General features: G+C 35.6%; 1 protein-coding gene across 2 annotated transcripts in view; it reads right to left on the reverse strand.

The window, feature by feature from the left end:
* The window catches only part of LOC118743033, a 191,159-nt gene that overhangs the window by 37,872 nt on the left and 130,146 nt on the right, over nt 1–23,141 (reverse strand). For both annotated transcript variants that reach the window (XM_036475504.1, XM_036475503.1), the window contains exons 4-6: nt 22,866–23,101; nt 22,519–22,734; nt 2,799–3,259 (exon numbers count right to left, since the gene is read on the reverse strand). In XM_036475504.1, the coding sequence (XP_036331397.1) occupies nt 2,799–3,259; nt 22,519–22,734; nt 22,866–23,101 (913 nt within the window). The remainder of the gene's footprint in view (nt 1–2,798; nt 3,260–22,518; nt 22,735–22,865; nt 23,102–23,141) is intronic.

A 23,141-nucleotide genomic window follows, 5' to 3' on the forward strand; every position in this document is an offset into this window, starting at 1 on the left:
TAGAAAAGCTTGTAAGCGTATAACTAAGCATGTATGTATGTATGTAGGTTAGGAATATTAATCCCGGGAACACGGCCTTTTTTAGATCTCGAAAATCCCGTGACTATTGGCAAATAGTACAGGGATTTTCGGGATTTGTAATTTGCGCTGATGGCAAGAATAGAATAGAAATTCCCTTTCTCGACCAGTATGGGTTATTTTTATTTTTTTTTATTTAATAATTATTTTTTTTTTTTATAAAAGTCTAGCTCATTATACACACAACACCGCGCGTTAGTAAATTTTACACACAAATATTAATACATTCGGGAAACCATGGGCCAAATATACTAAAATTGCGTTTTTAGTTTTTCACTCTGACGCCAGTAATTCAAAAATGATTTAAAAAATTCAGTGAAATGTGCTTAGAGAAGAAGTGTCGGTATCAACATAAAGAGGAAATCCAGTAGAATTTAAGCAGATTCAAGTTTTTGGTGCAGAAGTACTGGTAAGTAATGAAAATGTCATTTTAAAATGTTATCCTTGAAATTTCGCAATATTTATTTTTGAAAAAATTATATGTTAAGGACTTATATAAACTCGATAACATCCTCGAATTTCGTCCTTCTAAATTTATCAGCTTAAAAACTTACCTACTCGTCCCTGTGATTCCAAAAAATTTAAATTTTTTTTAATCTTAAAGAAATTTCACATGGCATTGAAATTCTATGCTAATAAAAATTTCCAACCATGAGAAAATTCAACAAATTTCCATCAAAATTTCAACTTGGTGGTCAAAATTTAACAACAAGTTCGAGTTTGCAGTTTTACGGGGCATTTGAATTCGTTTTTTTAGTTGAAATTCGAAGTTGCTCATAAATTTCGCGGGCTTTTGTTAGTTTTTTAGTGCCGGTCTTCCAAACAAAAAAAAATTCGTTATATTGAAGAAATTGCTCAACACCGCACACAGGTAGAATTAGGCGACTTAGGCGGACAAAAATATTTTTAATCTATATCTGATCTTAAAAGAATAACAATCAAACATCCGTCGTTTATTTATAAACTTTGTGTAAACCTAAGGAAAATTCTATAAATTTGCAGTACGCAGTTTTGTAGCCCATTCAATTTTAGTGTGAGAAAGTGTAAGATTTAAGTTGCTGAAAAATCGTGTTAAGTTTTGGCAATTTATTTTACTGATAGTATCTTTCATACAAAGAAAATTTGTCGGGCATATTTTGTATGGAAAAACTATGTGACCACGGTCGGCAAAAAATTGCCAAAATTCAACGCGATATTTCAACTCAAATTTAATGGACTACAAAACGTCGTACTCAAAATATTTGTACATATTTACATATTTAACCAGTATTATCTCCTACAACGAAAAAATCAAGCTACTAAGTAAGAAAATCGATGGATAAATGAAAAGGGAATGAGTAGTCAAATGAAAATAAGCAATGATTTTTTGTAATAATGCTATTCATACGACGTGAACATATTTCATACAAAAAAAAATAAAAAATACTGGCACATTTCTTCACTTTAGTGGAAGATCCACCTGTCTCGGCAGCAAGTTCGAAAACGCCCTCAGAAAACTTTTCAAGAACTCCCTACTTCAGTAGTTGTTTGAAGAACGCCCTTTTTTCAAAATTCGGTTCAAAAACGTGATATCTCAGTTGAAAATACATTGAAAATGTGCTCAGATAGGGCGTTTTTGAATCGGCAGCTGAGATAGCGCCAAAGCAAACTCTGAGATAGGGTGTTCTTTAAAAGTTTTCTGATATAGAGCGTTTTATCGCGTCAATTGGCAGGTACATTTCTTTTGATGTTAGTAATATGAATTTTGAATTTGAAGCAAATCGGATCATAAATGAAGTTATTCGGAATAACTCCACTCTTGCTCCACCTACCGGAAAATCAAACAAAATGCGCACCTCCCCTTTGAAATACCTTTCGAACAAAAGAAGAATCATTCAAATCGGTGGAGAAACATAGGAGCAGTATGGAGGAATAGATTTGTATGGGATTTTGTTAGCATAAATATTAATATATAGATGACGTCTATGCAAAAAGGACCTGATCTTTCGATTGAGATAACTAAAGGCCATAATTGAGAAAAATTACAAATAACCTTTTGTTTGGAATTTTCACCATGAACATGGCAAAATTTTAGAAAACGCATAGCACCATCGAATAGCCCGTACAAAAATCTATAGTAATCATAGTTTTCGATTTTCCCCCACCATTTTCTGTCTGCTTCCCAGCTAGTCGAAAAGTAGCTTGTTTTGCACCGCTCAGCGTGCTTGGCGCACTTGTCGTGAATTGACCCATGTGGTAGGTACATACTATAACTACCCCATGCTGCATTTGGTTACGTATACGCCATAACGACGCCTTGACCAAAAAGCCACTTCAGCTCGCGTACATACCAATTCTATATTCCATTGCCATTGGATTTTTTATTTTCGCTCAATTTAAATTGAACGACAACACGCGTTTATTTTATTGAATTAACAAATTGAAATGAATGTCGCGTCGTCTACCCAATCTCCATTGAAGGTGAACTGGCCGCGCAAACTCTCACTAACCAACGCTTGCCAAGTTTGCGCTGATAAAATTTGAAAAAAATTTTCTCCTATTTTACATTTCATTTGTATGCAAAATAGTCTGTATGAGCATACCTACTTCCTTCCTGTACAGCGTTTTATTACTGCTTTCATTGCATATACACGGGCGCCATGGCAGCAAAAAAAACACACACACACACGTACATATACTTTCATGCATAAGCACACACTAAGCTATGTATGACCACTTACTTGCTTGCAATTTGAGCTGCCGCGGCCGCCGAACCGGGCGATGGCGCTGTTGTATAAGAATCACTTCCACTTCCACCGCCTCCACCTCCACCTCCGCCTCCGCCGATTGCATTATCATACACTTGCGCTGGAACATAGGAATTGCTAGATTTACCATAAAGCGCTACATGCTGTGTCGCTCTGAGATGCTGATTCGTTGCTGCCGCCGCATAGCTCGACCCAGGTCCATAGCCAGAGCCGGCTGTTTCAATAGACCGCCCTTGACGCCGTTGTTGATAAGTGCTGGCGATACGCTTAGCGGGCGCGGGCGAAGGTGGCGGAGGACCATCTGCTAGCGGCAGCGTGGCCGTTGCCGCGTGACTTCGTAATTGTGTATAATCAGAAATGGCCCTCGTCACCGGTTCACGTACAATGAGCAAAAGTTTTATGCTGGCATTCATGGCGCGTACACGTTCCGGCACCTAAAAGTAGACAACGGACGAAAAAGTTTCATGAAAAAAAGAGAATATAAATTAGAATCGGAAAGAATTTTAAATGTGTATGGAAAGGTAGGTAATACGGCGTGCTGGCGTACTTCTTCTATACTTTCTTTATTGAGTTTTTCCAAATTTTTACGATTTCCTTTGACGGCAGCTGCTGCCAAATTAATTTAATGTCTCTTTTTGTGAATCACTTTCAATTGAATGATGTCCAGTTGCATGTTCGATTTTTGTCTGCGACCAAAATATATACATATATACCTGCTATGCACATACATACAAGTAAACATGTGTGAGATAGAGAATACAGCTAATTAACTTAATAAGATGAATGCAGGCGTAAGTTGCGCGCGCAATGTGAACAGCAACAAAAGCACGCCAACAAAGTTGGCTATGCTGCGAGTAATTAAGGTGCCGCAGGAAGTAGCAGCTAGTTCTTCGCGGCGCTAGCTTAAAACGAAAGGATAGTAATTGTATCGTGAAAGTTTCTCAAGTTGCAGTATGGCGAAAGGAAAAACGTTAATGTTAAAAGTGTAAGGCAAAATGCGTTCATACGAGTATACAAAGCGAGAGCCCAAGTTTATTATTACAACAAGCAAGGATTTCGTAGAATTGGCTGAACTGAAAAACAACTCTTTCGTTATTTCATGTTTACTTCATACATGTATCTGTGCGCGAATTAAATCCTTCATCTTTTAAGGCATTTATTTAAACGTATACGCTTGTGAAAATATTTTTTACCAAAGAATGTGGTGTCAAGTTATCACACTGTAGTTACTTATTATTTTAAAAACATATTACCGAGTGGCATGTTAAAAGTAGCAGTCAAGAAAATTAAAGAATTATGTAGTTTACTGACAGAAGCAAATATATCATACTGTAATTTCAATCCGTGTGAATGATGACAATTTTTGGTCAACACTTACTGCCATACCACAACAAAAGCGTCAGCGTTGTCTGGCTCAACAACGCGGCGTCAACGTTCAGCGGTTGGAAAGTCCGATTTTGACCGGGCGTTAAGTATTGAAGTTGGCTGCAGAAAACAGCGAAACTGTTATTTTAGTGTTACACCAATTTCGTGTTTGACCATAACTAACATAGATATATCACTCTTAATTTTTGACTTAAAAGACCGTCCCCTGGAAATGCCCATATAAAATATCGTACTAATGGAATCACGTACATCCCTTGAAACCGTAATTATACAATCTATTAGAAGTACATAACTAAAAAAAAATTGTCTCTAGAATCAAAATTGTGGGCGTTATGATTTTCCTTCCCCTAAATTGCCGAAATTACGCACTGTGGGGCGTTCTTCACTGCGCACAGTGGTCGGAATAGAGAATCTACAGGGACACAACTGTTTTAACAGGTTCGCGTTGGTTGGACGACTAATTACAAATCTGCAGTCAGGTTTGAAAAATTCAATATGGCGGAAAATTTTTTCAAAATTGATTGAATTCGCTCGAAATTACTACTGGGGGGGGGGGGGGGTTTATTAGTTACAGTTATCTTTTGTATTGAGAAGTAAGTCATGCCATTTTGACGCAATTCGCATGCCTTTGATTTTTCCTTTTAGTCCTGCTAGTTTAGTGAATCCTATCTGTAAAAGAATTTTTGTATTGTTTGCCCTTCCCAAAACTCGTATGGCCTCATTCATAAAAACTAAAACATACATATTTTAAGAGCCTAATTAACGGGAATTTTCAAAGAAATTTTCGATTTATTAAGCATTCTTTATTTTTTATAATTATGGGTGTTAGTTAATATATTTACGTATTTGGAAATTAGGTAGAGCACCGGCCTTCTGGAAAATTAATTTATAATCTTATAACTTGAATTTATATAGCGCACACTTTCTTCAAAGGTGTACTAATACAATATTTACATTATCTTATCAATTTAACCGAATTAAATTTTTCAAAATATGTGGCAACCCGCTTCGAAAATATGTTCGACAGTAAAATTTCTTAAACCTCTTTAGTTTAACATCAGTATTGTACTATTTCACTTATTTTATCAATTTAAATTAATAAACTTTTCCAAACAGGTGGCAGCTCCCTTCAAAAATGTTTTCGGCAGTAAACTTTCTTAAACCTATGTAGGTTGATGCCCATAATGCAATATTTAATTGAGCTTTAAATTAAAATTTTCAAACAGGTGGCATCATTTAACAAAAATTTGTTCGAATGTAAGCCTACTTAAACCTATTTATTTTTGCATCCATATTGCAATATTTAATTTATTTTATTAATTTACCTAAACTTCAATTTTCCAACAGGTGGCAACTCTCTAATATTTTTTTTTTTTATGTTAGGCCTCAATCTATACATGGGTGAAAACTGCATTCGATTAGGCTTTTGCTCTATTAAAGACCCCCCATTTTAATTTTTCTTTAACATCTACAATGTGCATCGCCCTGTTAAAATTTTATTACTGCTTCTACTGCTTAGACTTTGTTGCTTTGTGGTACAAAGCTCAAAAACCCTATTAAAAAATGTAGCCTAGGCGTTTATTATATTCAAACCTCCTGATAATATTGAATGTCACCACATTCAAGCATAAAAAAAAACATAGTTCCATTTATTTACGATAAATATTCCTCCAAGCTATCCTCCCTGTCATACTTTGCTGTTATTGCATGCAATTGACACTCCCTCATTTCTCTACATATCGCACTCGATATTCAAAAGTGACACAACTCAAAATTATAAGTTCGTCCGAAAATGCGAAAAACTATTTCGTAGCACATGGTAATCATATGAGCTAGGGAGACTTTACTTTAGGTTTTTTTCAATAAATTATAACAAAAATTTGCTCCATATTTTGCTGAAAGGTAAATAAAAGCTCTGTGCACATTTTTAGTGCATAATTTCAAAAATGCCAAATTTTGAGTTGTGTCACTTTTGAAGATCGTGTGCAATATGCACCAAAGCGCAATAGCTTTTAATCATACCCTCTGATATTTTATATGCTCGACTATAACTAAAATACACTAAAAGGGCGCAATAAACTCGAGCGCTTAGTGCCAATCCTATTTATAAATTGATAAATTGCTGCAGCTGTAAACACCTAATGATATATTGAAAAGAGTTTAACATCGCTTCTTATTCCACACCGACTCGATGAACACTTAATGAACGTCAATGCAATAGTGTTTCGAGGACAAATGCGCAACATACAATTATTAACCCCCTTAATAATTGCTGACCCCAAAACTAGCTGACAAACACGCAGGCCGCGACGAGACGATGTCATAAAAGGGTCCAATGCATAAAAGGGTCGAATGCATAAAATTGCCTTTCAAGCGTTCCTCAGCGTTTTAATTGCTTTGTGTTGCATGAAAAGCTGATATAAAATATAATTTTCGTCTAGTATATAATTAGGCGCTGACAGCTTGGTAATTTTTTTTTAGCTGGTTAGCCTCTGGGCGGTTAAATTAAATTTACTTGACTGCACAAGTAATAAATGAAAATAAAAGAGGCAGCAGTATAAAGGCGTGGAAGCTATGCGAAGAACCAGCGCAATCCGTTGCTGACAAAAGGCTTACGCCACCAACTTAATTAAATAAAATATTTAATAAAAGCCCGCTGGCAACTGGCATCTGTCTGACTTATGAATATCAAAGCGAAATAAGATGCAGCTGAGTAAGCAAGCGAGTGAAAACATGGGCGGCGGGAGCGAACTTCTTCTGCAATTCGCAAAGTCCCGACTGTTGCTCTCCTTCAGCCGATTGCTTATTAGCCCACCATAAAATATGCAACAAAGACCCAAATTGTGTTTTGTAAAAGAAAACTAAAAAACAAATTTAATGTCTGGCAACAAGTGAGGCATTAAATGCTATTCACTTGCCGCATTCGGTTAGACATTCAGTCACTCAGTCAGTTTAAACTGGCACTGAGAATCACTTGTGCAGTCATAAAAGGCAAACACATTGGCCCTCACTAAATTGAACTCAATTGAACTCGACAGTCATGTAAATTAATTGCCAGCGAACGATGCTGCCAAAAAAAAAAGCATTAGGAAAGGTATAGGAAGCAAAAAGTAGAGAAAGTGGAAACTGAATTTTTGGCAACTAAAGCAAAAGAAAAAAGCAGTTGAACAATTGCCAAAATTGTAAGAATGAATGGGTACCTTTTAATTGATACGGTGGCACATACATATAGTGTAAATGTATATATATGTATCTGTGTATTTACACACAACTAAGTTCGCCTGCAGCAGCACTAATATGTCTACGAATCAGGTACAGTAGGCGCGTGAAATTATATCTTAGAAGCCTATCAAACATTTACTTTTAATTCACAAAAGCCCCAACGAACACTAAAAGTGTACCAAAAACAACGGAGTTATCTGCCCCTTTTAAAATAAGCCCTAAGTTTAAAGTAGCTAGGACTTACCGTTGATTTTTGGCAATTTTTACTCGCACATCATCGAATTATTTTTTTTTTTTTGTATGGAGAAAATGAGCAATGGCTTCCACAAAAAAAATTGCAAAAAATCGACGGCAGGTCCTAGGTACCTAAAATTTTTACTTTGCTAAAATAAAATTGAATAGGCTACAAAGATACGTACTCAAAATGTTTCTAAGAAATCTAATTAAAATGCAGAAATTAAATTTGTTTTCTTCATTTTAAATAAAAACAAACTTACTTATAATCTTAGCACCGTTTTCTGAAAGAGTTTATAAAATTAATATGCCATTTAAACGCAAATTTTGTTTTGAAAAAAACCACGGAAAACGGTATTAAATTTATACTAATTTTCTCTACCCTAATATCTATTAAATATGCGTGCTAAACTTCAAAAAGCTGAGCGCGGTAGGAAGAGTGAACATTTTTTAAATATGCAATTTCTAAAGTGGTAAGGTATTTTTGCATGTAGGCAGACGTACGAGTGCTTAAACTATTTTTAAGCCGAAGGTGTTTTGGAAAATATTATTCTTATCGAAAAACGAGTTACAACCTAATTTTTGGTAAAAGCAAACGGGTAGTCCATTTCAAAGAGATTTAAAATTTCAATTGAAAATTTTATTGAAAGCTAAAAATGCTGCATTTAAAGATCAATGTCGTTGATATGTGCAATTAAAAGGATTTCAAAAGAATACTGTTATACCGTAAAATTACAAATAAAAAAAAATAAAATTCAAAAAGCTGTAATACATAAATAAATATATTAATGATTGAAGCACATACATAACTCAATTAATAGTGGCTGCAAAACAAAAGAACAAACAAAGACACCAATCGCATTCACTTCTGAATTTACAACAGCACAACTCAGTGATTTAAAACGTTTTGTGGCAGCTAATAAAAATAATTTAATTGGAACATGCGAACTTTTTCATTTTGCAGCTTAATTAAACCAGCGAGCGCGGATTGTCACCAATTACACCGCTTTCACATTTATCAATCAATAAGTTGTCCTTTGATTATAACAAGTGAACATGTCGAACGCATGTAATTGGCTTGAGTAAGTATGTGTAAATTTATTTATGTGCATATAAATAAATTACTGTTGCCCGCCGCTATGTCTGCGTAGTTATTGCGCACGGTTGATTATGCTGCAGTTTGTAACAAATAAATCAAGAAAATGTCACGCTTGGGAATGTGCGTTGATTTTAAGCATTCACGTGAGAGAATTCAAAATTGAGCAATAATAATTTTGCGAATATTTACATATGTATTTACTCGTAACTATATATAGAATATGCGCTTTATACACAGTCAAAGCCGCAGGATCGTAGTAATGCAAACGAGTATTGTTGTTTAAAACAAATCGACTTTGCAAATACGAATCGAATACGTATACGAATGCGAGTCGAGTGTAGAATTCTATAGTTTATTTAGTGAAAAAAAAACTAAAATTGGATCAGAAAGCTGAGCTACTTTCGGAGCGTTCGCAGACCAAGACAGCTTCCAACAAGGACAACCTAGGTGGTCTAGAGACCGATGTCCAGAACATAATATATGTACTTAAATTATGAAAGCAACACTTTTCCCATTTTTCATCTTCGCCTGAGTAAGCAACTGGGTAACGCTCCATTCATACCTGAAATTATTGAATGCAGTATCCTCTGGTGGTGGTAGAGGAAGAAATAGGTTTCATTTGCGATAGAAACCCTGGTGAATAAGGATTTCGCTTCGCATGAATTTTTCCTTGGTTACTGACGTGCTTTATTATACTTGGCCAAGGTACCTTAGGGGCCTAACGCGCCAATAAATAAGAAGAAGCAAGGTAAAATTCCTGAAAATAAGCATTTATGTAGAAAAAAACTTTTCAAACTAAGAAACTGACTTGTCTACTTACAAAAAAAAAAAAATCGACTAATTGGAAAAATTGTACGACTTACGAATACATTCGCCAGGCATATGAGGTTCTGTTTCCTGCGTATATACCACTCTGCCCCAGCTTCGACAATGGAAAGTCCAACTAATTTGTCTAAAATATCCTCCACTGGAAGAAATTGAAAGCACACTGCACTATCTCTATCCCTGTCTAACCCTAACGAAAGCTGGATGGCGCTAATTTCATCACTACTACCTTGACTATCTGGCGGAACTTGCTGTAGCAGGCACTGTATTCATCAGATCAAATTACACTTAATTTCCATCGTTGTTCCGGTCTTCGCACTAGACATTTCAGTACACTACGCTAGATTTGGCTCCTCGAATGGAACGCACATTGAAAATGCCCGAAACGTATCTTCCGTTTTTCATGTCGGGATAATTCAATTTTGTCGCTCTTTGGTCCTCCACCGATCTTTCCGTAATGGCTTTGTCGATGACAATGGAAACAATGAACTGTATGAAGTTTACCACGACAAGGACATAACCCAACAAATTAAAATTCAGCAAGGTCATTTGTTAGGACAAGCCGTACGAATGGACGCAAATGCTCCGGCCCTGAAAATATTAAAAGCGGAACCGTTGGCTGAGGAAAAACTAGGTAAGGCAGGCTTTGGCTTCAACCGATAATTCCGCATAAACAAAACCAGTACCATGATTTATTTAACTTATTATTTTTACAAAAAAAATTTAAACCATAAATTCTTTTGTAATGTTCGTTATTTTTAATTTTCAATTTTATTAGCATCTAGCAAATATACCCGGCGTGCTTCACTGTGCCTTAAAAGTATTTTTTTGTTTTTTGATACCTGTATTGTATATATATTTCATATATATTTATGTATATATTTCATTTATTTAATCAACTTGATTAAAGAAATAATTTCTCATACAGCTGGCAACCCTCCTCAAACATATTTTCGGCAGTAGACTTTCCTTAACCTCTGCAGTTTGATACCTATGTTGCAATATTTAATTTATCTTATTAATTAAATTGAATTACATTTTTCAAATATGTAACAACCTCCACAAAAATATTTTCAGCTTTATGCCTTCTTAAACCTCTTTGTTTTGACAGCCATAATCTCTTGTACGGTATGCTTAAACCCTTCTTGGACTGCGAAATTAGAACGCAAGTGCCCTCTCATACAAGTTCGTCCGCCTTCTCTTTGTCCGGTATGTTTCGGTAACTCGGTACCCATACCAGGTGAGAAGCAAACTGCTCGGCCATCTTATTTATAGACATATTTCAAAAATATTAATAAACAGCCACTATCTACCATTTTAAATTATATGTATGGGAAATGGTTTCCATTTACTTACCATTTAATTTCATTTTAACTCTTTCAACAGTTGGCAACCCTAATCGCAAATATTTTGTTAATAAAACTTACTTAAATCTTTCTCAATTGGCATCATTACTAAAATATTTCAATAACCTTGCTAATCACATTAATTTTAATTTTGTTTGAACAGGTGGCAAACCCCGTCGAATATATTTTCTAAACAAATCGATTTTGAACTCCTTTTGCTTGACACTCACATTATTGTAACGTTTATTTAATTTATTATTTAATTGCTTCAAACTTTTGAAAATGCCCTACATATTCATACAAACCATAATTGATCTGTTTGCCAAATTTCATTGAAATATATCAAGCCTGTTTATTATGAAAGAGCAACATGCATACTCAAACGATCAATCACAAACTTGCACATCTAAAATATTGGTAGGATTTCTTCAAAAGGATACTCAAATTTGTAATTTTTATATATGTACATTGTACATACATATAAAAGTAAGAAATACCCATTAGCATCGAAAGGGTCCAAGATTTATAACACATATTTATAACACATATATAAATATGCCACAGTGCAACATAGAATTCAAGTGCAAATACCAACCAGCGAGTACACAGTGTCTACATATTATACGAACAATTCCCAAGCTCATCAATCAACGCGTCAAAAGTTAACTTAGAGGATGCATTTAAAAATTTTACAATGGCATAAAAAGTGAATAAACTCATAATCGCCCTTACCAACTAAACTACGAGCATAAGTTTTTAAATGGGGTATGTAAGTTTATGTGTGAAGTTCATACATACATACAACAGCTTCGACAATAAATATTAATAATCGTATTAATGAAGATTTATGACATTTCTAAAACTAACTAAAACGTAACGGCATTGCAGCTATGCAACAGCTTAGGGACACCCAACGGCGCTTGGCTACTTATTTAGTTAGAGTCAACAAAGTTTGGCATTTTACTGTTTGCAGTTTTATTTTTCTGTTTTGAGCTTTGAAATTTCACTGCTGTCACGACATGTCTGCCATGCTGCATAAATACATACAGAGCTTGTACATATACTTGCATAAGTATATATGGGAGTACATATATATTTGCTATGGGCAGCAAGTGTGCGTGCTGCGAACTTCAGCCACTTGCTTAGTTGCTAGTACATAGTTGTTGCAAAGCTAGTCACCACCACTTTAGAAATGTCGCACTGACAGGCACACTCACTCGCTAAATGAGCGTAAGCGTTTATTAGCTTGCTAGCGCGACTGACAAGCTCTTGAAACTACATAGTAGCTCTGGTTTGTTGTTGGTATTCGCATCATGACAGCATATTGCTGCAACTTCACTACTTCATATTAAGGTACTGCACCAAATGGCAACATGCAACACAATTTTCCACTTTCCGCTATGAGAAGTTCATTAAACTGACATCTTACATATATTTGCTTCTATGTAATATCTAACGCTGACGGACTGTCTTCTTGGTTTACTTAATACATATACATATAGGTTTGCTGCTAAGTACTATCTGACTGACGCAACAACTCTCTGACACTTTGCGCTGTCGGTTGTAATGAGATGAGATTTTGTAGGTAAGTGCAAATTGTTGCATTTATGCACGTATTCTAATGCGTGAGTGTGCGTGCATGAGTGAAGCATCACACAAAAGTACCTTGAGCAGGATTTTATTAATAACTTCAAACACTTTTGTGGCTTCAATTATTTAATGTGAAATTTACGTTATGAGGTTTCAATTTTCTTTGTTCGCTAAGAATATTTTACATGACTCCTAAATAAAAAAGAAAAAATTACCCGATGTATGTATGTATGTATGCATGTACATTAGGGTGGTTCAAAAATGCATGTGAAAAAGTAAGATCGGAACTTTTACGCTCTCACCCCCTAGAATTGTTCTATACCGAAAAAATATGCCCCCATTTTTTATTTTCAAATCAAAAAATATTTAGGGGTCTCTCAGTTGACATAATCAAATCAGCAAATTTCGAAATATCATAATTTTAGTCCGATTTAAATAATTTTCAACGATTTGCTTTTATGTGGCAAGTACAATAAGCGCACCGAGTTTGAATAAATTAGCTCAGTATTTACTGACTTATCGAAGATTTCGCATATCTTTAAACTACCGTTATATGGGATGTAAGCGTGGTTGTTGTTCGATTTAAAGAATGTTCAGCTGTTTGGTATGTTTGGGAAAAACTGGTGGAGCGGTTACCAAGATATACACAAGTAATCATAAGTGGGCGTGGCTACGCCCATTTTCCAAAAATTTATAATCAGCCTCATTGCGTATGTCGTAAATTAGACTAAATTGTACGACTCGACAAAATTGGCATTGTCTACTGTCGTGCTGAAATAAGTAAACGACGAAAATCGTCGAAAACTATACAGTGCTGCCAAGTTTATACGTTTTAATACACTAGTCGAGTGGAAATTTTGGGCAATGACGTGAAACGATACGATTCGACTCGTCGAAAAACGACTTGCATTCGACACGACTCTCGCAATGAGGGTGAATATTCTTATTTTTCGTCTAAATATCAGTTTTTAGTGAATAAGCTTCAGTACTTACTAAAATATCGCAGTTTTCGTATTTCGGAAAACTACCGTTACATGGAAGGTAGGCGTGGTTATTGTTCGATTTTGCACATTTTCAATACTCATAAAAGAAGTACACACCAAGTTTCGTTAAGATATGGGCATTCCCATGGTGGCGCACGTGACAGTCGTACGATTTCAATGTGATACAAAAAAGGAATACCATTTGTTTTCTTTAACTTTTTTGGGCCATTGTATAGCACGTAATTAGCTCTATATTTAACCGAAAAATTAAATCAATCGAACTGCTTGGTCCTGAAATATAAGCATTTAAAGAGAGGTTCGTTACGTGACAAAAAATGGAAGTTGATTTTTTCTTTTCTTACAAAATCGCAAAACTCTGCGAATTGTGCATGGCTATTTTCATGAAACTTATTTTAATATGATTTGGAGCAATTTTAGTTGTTTTTAGAATTTTTGAATTAATGCAAATTGTTTCAATTCTCTTTTACAACCCCAAGTGTGAAACGTGGCATGACGTGGCGTCACGTGACATAAATTTCCATCGTTATATTTTCGTTAATATTGCTTTTAAATGAATTTTCAACGCAAATAAAACATGTATTTTATGTAGAATATACTTTATATTTTGACTTCAGCGCCAATTCAGGGTCAATTTATTGGAAATCTATGATTTATTATGTTTCAACCACATACGCCAAATTCGAACCAAATCGGACCATAAATACGGTTTTTCGAAATATCTCGACCTTGGCACCACCTAGGAAGACCAATTTATGCAAACATGATTCTTGCTACATAGCCAGTATATATTTTAAAAAGCAGACAAATCGGCCCGTAAATACGTTAGATATAAAACTTTTATTTTTTTTGTCGTGGTGGACCTTCCGCTGGAAACACCCATATCTCAATTTTTACTCGAGTATACGGACGGACGGACAGACCCCGCTTAATTGATTTCTTTTTTCATTCTGATCATTTATGTATGCATTTGTCTATATCTATCTCGATTCGTTTTGGCTGTTAAAACAACTTGTGGACAAATTCGCTCGGGTATAAAAATGGTTAAATATATAATTGGGTATTGTTACTGAAATCTCTTCAGGAGGAGTTTTCTGATCGAAAAATATCGATTTTCAAGAATTCTATACTATTTTTACGAACAGTTTTTTCCCATATAAAATACATGGAAAACTTTGAGCGCTTTGAGCGACCTCTAACTATTTTTTGATTTCAAAATAAAAAAAATAGGGGTGTATTTTTTCCGATATAGGACAATCCTATGTGGTGAGAGCATTAAAATTTCGACTTTACTTATTTTGGACCACCCTAATGTGCATTCGTAAGCTCTGCTTGCTGCTTAAATGCTCTTTAAATCACTAGGAGAAGCTTCGAAGCCTTTTTTATACTTTTATAAAGTTTATTTTGCTACTAAGTACCAGCGACTTGGAATTCTCGAATGTTTAAAAAAAACTACTAAACAAAATGCTAAGGTTTCATAGTTCAAAAACTTATTAATACAAAAAGAAACAAGAACAAGAGGGACCGAAAAGGAGTCCAATAATGGCGCAAACGCGCTGCTGAGCCTGAGGAAAAAATAAAAGTATGACCAGAGCGGGAGCTAATCGAGCAGGTAGCCAAGTTTTTTCGATTATGCCGGTAACTGAGCTCAATTTATCATACAAAATTTCATTTTTTATTGCTCGATTAGTACTTAATTAAGTACTAATTGAATGAATTTTTTCAGCTGTTTGTTTCTGGCCTTCTTTTACAGAAAGGGAAGACGAGATCCACACATACTTAACCCAACCACTGAAACCAACGATGTACCAACGGACAAGCCACAAACAAAATTCATAGAGAGTCTACCCTCTGATACTATTGCTTCGTTAGTAACCTAATTGCAGCTCTATCACCCACACATCGCTTGCGATGAGCTTCAGCTCTCCCACAATTAAAGCTTTGACAGTTGACTAAATTCATATCTCCGGTTACTACGTCAGAATTTTGAAGGCTCCTCCACCACCACCATAACGATAACCCTATAAATAAAGGCACAAACACCCAGGTTAGACCATAAGAGAACAAAACAGTCTAGTGTATTTTTGCAAAGCAATTTGGAATTTTTTTTGCCGAACGTAGGCGTAACCTTTTTACTTTTTTCGTCGTATGTTGGGCGTTTAAAGTCGGATCTTAAAGTATGATATATCGACGCTCTTGTCTGGAGGAGAAAATTTTTGTGTTCCCAGATATCAAACAGCCGTTCATGTACTTACTCACTCCAACTCAGTTCTTACCACCCTGAGGTCAGTTAATTAATTCTTCTTAAATATTTTTAAACATTTGCTAAAAAATTATTTCGTTTAATAAGTAGCCCTATTTAAAAAAGAAATTCAAGGACATTTTTTTGGTATCGCTGTCATATGTGATTAGAGCAGTTAACTTAAGTAATACCAAGAAACAAACAAAATCTTAAATTTAAAGTGGTTTTGCTACAGCAATTTGTTTTTGTAGTTTTACAAGATAATTTAATACGCGCTTAAATTTTTTTCGTGCATATGTATGTACAACTAAAGGAGTGCCATGCACTTTCGGCCGCTATTCTTCTATGAATAACTGCTTTATTTGTATTAATTCAATTTGAGTACCGCTATGAACAGCGAAAACAGCAACAGAGCAGTCGCTATTACTAGCAGATGTGTTTTTGGCCCAAAACAGGGCCGTTGTACTCAAGTGTGGTTGTGGGTGCCAGTTACGGGCAGTAAGTCTTGCGTTCAAATCACACTGCAGACATAAAACGAAAAGAAAAAAATGTTACTCAAAATATAGTCATCGCATGGCAGACAATGACCAGTCTACGAGTGATTCTGGTACACTTTTGCATAGACCATTCAATTTGCCGACAAACAACATGAAACGCACAGTGAGTTTGAGCTGAAATTCGGCCAAAGCTTCTGACAAATAAATATGGATGCGCAATATTATTGCATGTACATACACATGCATACTTGTATAGACGAAAAGCACAATTTATGCACACTCTCACCAAGCCATTCAGTGCAACCATTCATTTTCCCAGTTTTTCACATATTTTTCTTTATTGTTTCCTCGTTGTGTCCGGGATTGCATGCCGCAGCTATTACGTATGTACGTACAGCCGCCTTGTGAGTAGTTTGTATTTGGGTTTTATCGTCATGCAGCGTTAACAACATATGTTTATACATATATGTAGGTGTATATGTGTGTGTATGAACATTTAAAATTCTCTTTTAACTGAATTTTTGTGTACTGTATAATTTTCCGTAAACACCAATACCAACGCGTCTACATACCACACCCATCCATCCATCCATTAACACTCGTAAACCCGCCAACTCTCCCAATGCCCACCTCCGTATCCACCCTCTCTCCGCATTCTTTAATAATAAATTGTTTTCGCACACACTACATTTCTATTTCACCCATTTTGCTATGTTGTCCAGTTAAGTCAGCAATTTTCGTTTCATTTTTAATGATGCATGCAACAGACACTTTGAGTGCACACACACACACACACACTCAAACACAAATGCGAACACAAACACATGTACGCTGTGCTTTCGTTAAGTGCAATTTATAGTGTGCAACGTGGTGTTGCATGCGCCAAAAAATCCTGCATACTAACGAATATTTGTGCTGACGATTGTGGCAGCTTTAAATACTGTTGGCCAGTGAGTTTCAACTACTCTCGCTTCAATTTCGTGCAGATTTCACAGTTTGAGACTACGGCAACGTGCACTCTTAGCTTGACTTGCAGCTCTTACACCCAACTTGGTAGCAAATATGTTTAATTATAAACTGAATTATTAAAACTTGGAATTCCTACAGCGCAGATAGTGAGCATTTAAGTTACCTACTACAAGGCACAACAAATAACTTTATAGTGGCTGGAAGAAATTATGTATGAAAAGATATGCCATATTTGTCAACATGTTGCTGAAAATTTAAATTAAACAGGTTTACCAAAAAAAAAAAAATGTATGCATATTAGGCTTAGGCAGTTCGTGGACTAAATGAACTAAAGTACTATTTAATTTCGACAAATGGTCCAGGATAAATATCATGTCAGATAGTGAGGCAACATCAAGACTTGTGGACAACAATTAGTCTTTTAATAAAGCACGCATAGCAGGGTAATGGTAAATCTTTGGTTGGTCCCGGGACACGAATGTTTTGATGGAAACGAATAAGTTGACGTTCACGCAAAACAGGGTATACATCGGAGCCTACATAGCAGAACTATTTACTAGGCTAATGATTGGATTTTCAAGCTGCCGCCGAATGGCGGAGAGATAAGGCAGAAGGAGAAAGTGTCCCTAATCCAGTGTGGCCCAAAATAGTTTGACCATTGAAGCCTTTAAGTGGATCAATCTTTGTCTGACCAAAGCCGGACAGGGACAGAAAATTTGCTCTGAAGTTGCATCATCTTCCGACTCTGTTGATCACACCTAGTCGATGCAAGTGGAATCGAAATCGAGTTGTGATCATTTTAAAAAAAAAATTATATTGGGGGTCTTTATTAGAATATCTTATAGGAGCCAAATCGAAATTTTTTAGAATTTCTGTATGTCTGTCTAGGCTGGTGCAAAAATGGACGAGAAAAAGGAAAGTCGGAATTTTTATGATGTCACCCCCTAAGATTGTTATGTACCGAAAAAACTATACCCCCATTTTTTTATTTTGAAAAAAAAACAACTTTTCGTAAAAATTCTTTAAAATTAATATTTTTCTATCGGAAAACTCTGCTTCTCTGCAGGGTATTCCCTTTAATAATAAAAATTGTTTATTAAACAATTTTTTCATAGTAACTATAATTTATAGGTCTACCAAAAACTTCCGAAAACCTCAAAAAATACAATGGAGGCACCGATACAAACGTTAGTATTAAAAAATGGGTGGAAGGAAGTTTCTTGAAGAGAGCCAAAGTTTTCCGATCGAAAAATATTGATATTCAAGAATTCCATACCATTTCTATGAAAAGTTTTTTCCCCCCATGTAAAATACATGGCGAACTTTAAGCGCTTTGAGTGTCCTTAAAATATTTTTTGATTTCAAAACAAAAAATAGGGGCATATTTTTTGGACCTAGACCAATCCTAGGGGGTGAGAGCATTAAAATTCCAACTTTACTACTTTTGGACCACCCTATTGTACACCCATCACTCGAACAGTATGCATGAAATTGAAAGCCGGTTTCACCGAAGTATTGCTAGCAGTCTAACTTAAAATATAGAAAGAAAAAAAATTAGAGAGTTGCCAGCTGTTTCAAGTTTGCAGTTTAAGTAAAATGATAAGACAAAGCAATATGCAGTATGGCCGTCAAAAAAAAAGAGGGTTAATATTATATTAATATGTAGTCAGCTGGAAACACTTTGCAGAGCCTAAACTTAAGGTTAAGGGAGATTACTTGGAGAAATGGTGTGGAGATAGAAATATTCACGGCCAACATCGCTATATACCAATCAGTTCTACAGGAATGAAGTCATAGTTTCCAAAGATCGTCGAGTGCCTATATGGCGGGCTTCACACAGTGCTTTTTAGAGTGTTGGTGAAACGGCATATACAGTGACGGGCAAAACTGTAACATGGTGTAATACTTTTTACTTCAGCCATCGCTACCTTTCCAAGTCCTGACGGCTTTCATACTTTTGTTGTATATTCTTATTGGTACACCAGTACTTCCTCTCTCATAATGATTTCAAGTCAATCCAACAACAAAAATAATACCAGCAGACAAGAATATAATTTAATGCAAATGTTACAGTTTTGCACTCATATATTTTTATGTACTTTTTAACAATTTTCACAAAAAAAAGGAACTATTAACACAATGTTCAGTACCCTTTTGCTTGTTTTAGTTCCTGGATGCGACTGGGCATACCTTATTTGTATCTTTGTAAAAATTCTGGAGGTATATCCTCCCATATATCCTTAGTTGGCTTTCACAGCTCATGTACTCGATTTTACGGACTTTGATACTTATTAAGCTGTGATTTTAGTTGATTTCGCAAATACTCGATGAGATTCATGTCCGCGGATTGTGGAGGTCATTTCAAATTAGCAAATTTTTGCTTTTGTATGCAGGCTTTGCGAACATGTGCAGTGTGTTTTGAGTGATTTTCAGCAGAAACTCTCATTTTTATTATTATTATTACCTTCCTTTTATTAGCTCGGGATGTAACTATGTAATATTGATGCGCCTAAAAGATGCAGCGATTTCTATTCTCAAGTTACATACCTGATGACAGTACGAATGGCAATTACATTAGGGAGGTCTTAGTTTTTTAACTATAATTTTATTTCGACTACATCTTGCAAATTTTGTTGAAATATGAACAGATACTGTTGCTTACGCATAATACGTATTAACGGACCAACAAAATTTTTTAAATACAACCCCAAACTATTATTGACCGGCCTTTGTGATTCACAGTTTGCTTTACATGATGCGCATGGGCTTAATTTGGGTTTTTGATCCAACACCATGCCCGGCCATCTGATTGAAAGCGATTACTTTAGTCTTGTCAGACCAAATAACCTCATTTGAAACTTAAAAAACAATTTTTTATTGCATTTTGAACGACCTAACATATCCCAATAGGCAACGGTCCGGTATTCGTGCGATGCATCAAAATGCTGCCACACTCGCACATGTAGTTTGATCAAATTTGCCTTTTTTCTTCTTTATGATGCCTTTGCGCTCAATACACTTTAGGCTATATTTTTTCTTAACATTTTCAAGTAGGAAATTCTGTTAGCCACTTTTCGTGCGGTCCCGCCTTTCCGCAGTAAATCTATTATTTAAATTTATAGTTCCTGATTAACTATATTATTTACTCGTGATCACTTCTTCAATAAATTACAATACTGAAATAAAGTCATGTGACTTCCAAAGATAGAGAGATAACTGTAAAAGGCAAAACTGTGAGTGAGTGCAAAACTGTAACATTTGCCCTAATTTACATTTTTGTCTGCTGGTTTTTTTATTGTTGTTGTATTGACTTCAAATCGTTATGAGAGAGGGAGTAGGCATGTACCAACAAGAATATACAACAAAAGGATGAAAGTCGTTAGAACTTAAAAATATAGCGGTGGCTGAAATAAAAAGTGTTACACCATGTTACAGTTTTGCTCGTCACTGTACATACATACATAGGTGCATAACAAGGGTGCGAGCATGTAATGCAGATAGCTTCACCACCAAATTCCCCTGCAGTCCTAAAGTCTCCGAAATATGAATTTAGTGAGCTATTTAGATTCTTTATATATTAAGATGAAAGTTTCTTTTAGATTCAATAAATATTTAATGCTTTGAAGTTGTTGGTGTTTCCGACCGAATGGCAGCACGAGAATCTTATTTTGAAACGAGTTTCAATTAATAGCTGTCAAATTAATCGGATGAATGTATAAGTACATTTACAATTTCCATTAAAGCAAAAATCTTAAACATTTTACTAGAAATCTTCTTCGTTTTTTACTTACTGATGCCTTTATCATTTTTCAGAATACATGTGCAATCAAAAGTCATTGCGCGATATTACCTATCTAGTGAATTTTGATTGAAAACGGCACAAGAAATCATAAATAAAAAGAAACATTAGTTTGTGATTAAGAAAAACTTCGAACTAATTAAAATCTTACCTTAGTTTGTAAAACGAGGAATAAGCAAAATCAAAGTATGGAAAAAATAACGAGAAAAAGTTTGCCGTTCCATTTCTCAAATACGAAACTAAATAACTATATTTAAATAAATAAGGTGCACTAAAACGGCAACAACACAGCAAATATCTCAGTCGGGAGACAAAGAAAAGTATGAACAATACCAGTGCAGAATCAATAAAAATAATTGGCGAACTGTGAATGTCTGTCAAAGCGGAATTAAATAAAATGCCGGAATCAGATGATTAACAAAATATTAATTAGCAAACTTTATTGCTTATTGTTTGAACTACCTCTTTTATAAAAAGGCTGTATTTAATATAAGAAAAAATACTACACTATATTTATCACTAGGTCACGGTAACACTCCGGGAATCCGCATAGCTTACGAATTAACGAGGAAGGTAATCTTGAAAGAATATCATCAGCCAGGAAGCGGGTGCGTGTACCAATGACAATCTGGGTTTCATTTTTTAACAGTTCGGTCTCTTGTCAGCTCAGCGAATTTGGGTAAGAACTAAGACATGTGCTGTTATAAGGTCCTTCTGGTTTGAGATAGGTCGGGATAATTCAAAGATATTTTGTATGCTTGCAAAGCAGATCCCTTGATTCTTATGCGGTTCTGAAACGTCGCTATCTGACCAGAATACCGCGGAGAGACTGAAAATTACACCTAAATCCTTTTTTCCCAGTTGCCTGAATGAAGATGAGTTGGAATTACTTCAACACTTTCCACTAGGCTGCATAGCTTTCTAGGGTCTAAGATGGGAGAAACTTGGCACCCAAATATATGGTATAATTAGTACTGACGAAAACTCATATATTGCTATAAGCTGCTTTTGAAGCTTCGTAACTAGCTCGACGATTTTTGGCGTTTGAATAGTGGTCAGCGTTAAAACACACGTGGAACTAAAATGACAACCTTTGTAATATCCCAGTATAAAAAATTAAAATAAGAATATTTTTTTAGCTTATTTTTTTGTTAAGTTTTCGCGGAGCGTCTTGATATTTTTACTCGAAGGGGGAAACCTACAGTTTTACCTCACTTCCAAACGACAGATGGTTCTAATGAAAGGGTTTTCTTTGGCAAAATTAAACTTGGACATTTGCCATTTCCAGCCAAGAAAATATCGTTTTAGAAAAAAGCTCAGACCATAAATCGAACCTCGTTCTTATCCACTAAATAGTACTTTGCATATCTATCCAATCAGCTACTGTTGCCATCAATACCACCCCTGTCTACCGCTTACATACGTATGTAAAGGAAAGTATAAAAATTTTAAAAAATATATTTTATCATAATTACTCTCTTACCTCTGGCGACACAAAGTAACTCGGACTCTTCTCGATCGTTATTTGACCACGAAATGAGTGCGGCATTTTTTTGCGATACCATTCCAGTCCTTTCAGATAGTTCTCGTCACGATCAAAGAAATGCACTTCGCCGCCGGCCTTTTGTATGCGAGGATGTAGATAAAGCATTTCCAGAAGAGCGCGAGTGCCACATTTCCGCACGCCGATGATGAGAGCCTGCAACCGAATGAGAAAATAATTCGGATTATTAAGAAAACTAAACTTTGTAAAGAAAAAATCTACAAAGGCAAGAATCGAAAAAAACCATATCTAGCATTAGGATAAATTTTATTTCAATAGATACATACCTGTGGCAATCGACGACTTGTCTTTGGGAAATGCACACGATTCGAGGGAAACACCATTGGATGGCTAATCTGATTCGAGGAAGGTATGGCCGCTAATGCTGCAGCTGCAGCAACTGCAGCCGCGGCGGGTTTTATAAATTCCGGTAAATGGTTGTTATTGCTGCCACCACTACCACCACCACCACCACCACCACCGCCGCCGCTCCCGCCAGCGCTGTTGAGCAAACGCAATCGATGTCGTTCGGTAATGGCTTGCGCGGCTTGTATATTATAGAC

The sequence above is a fragment of the Rhagoletis pomonella genome, unplaced genomic scaffold (genome assembly GCF_013731165.1).
Source record: "Rhagoletis pomonella isolate Grant_MI unplaced genomic scaffold, Rhpom_1.0 Rhpom_scaffold_00007, whole genome shotgun sequence".
NCBI classification, from domain to species: domain Eukaryota; kingdom Metazoa; phylum Arthropoda; class Insecta; order Diptera; family Tephritidae; genus Rhagoletis; species Rhagoletis pomonella.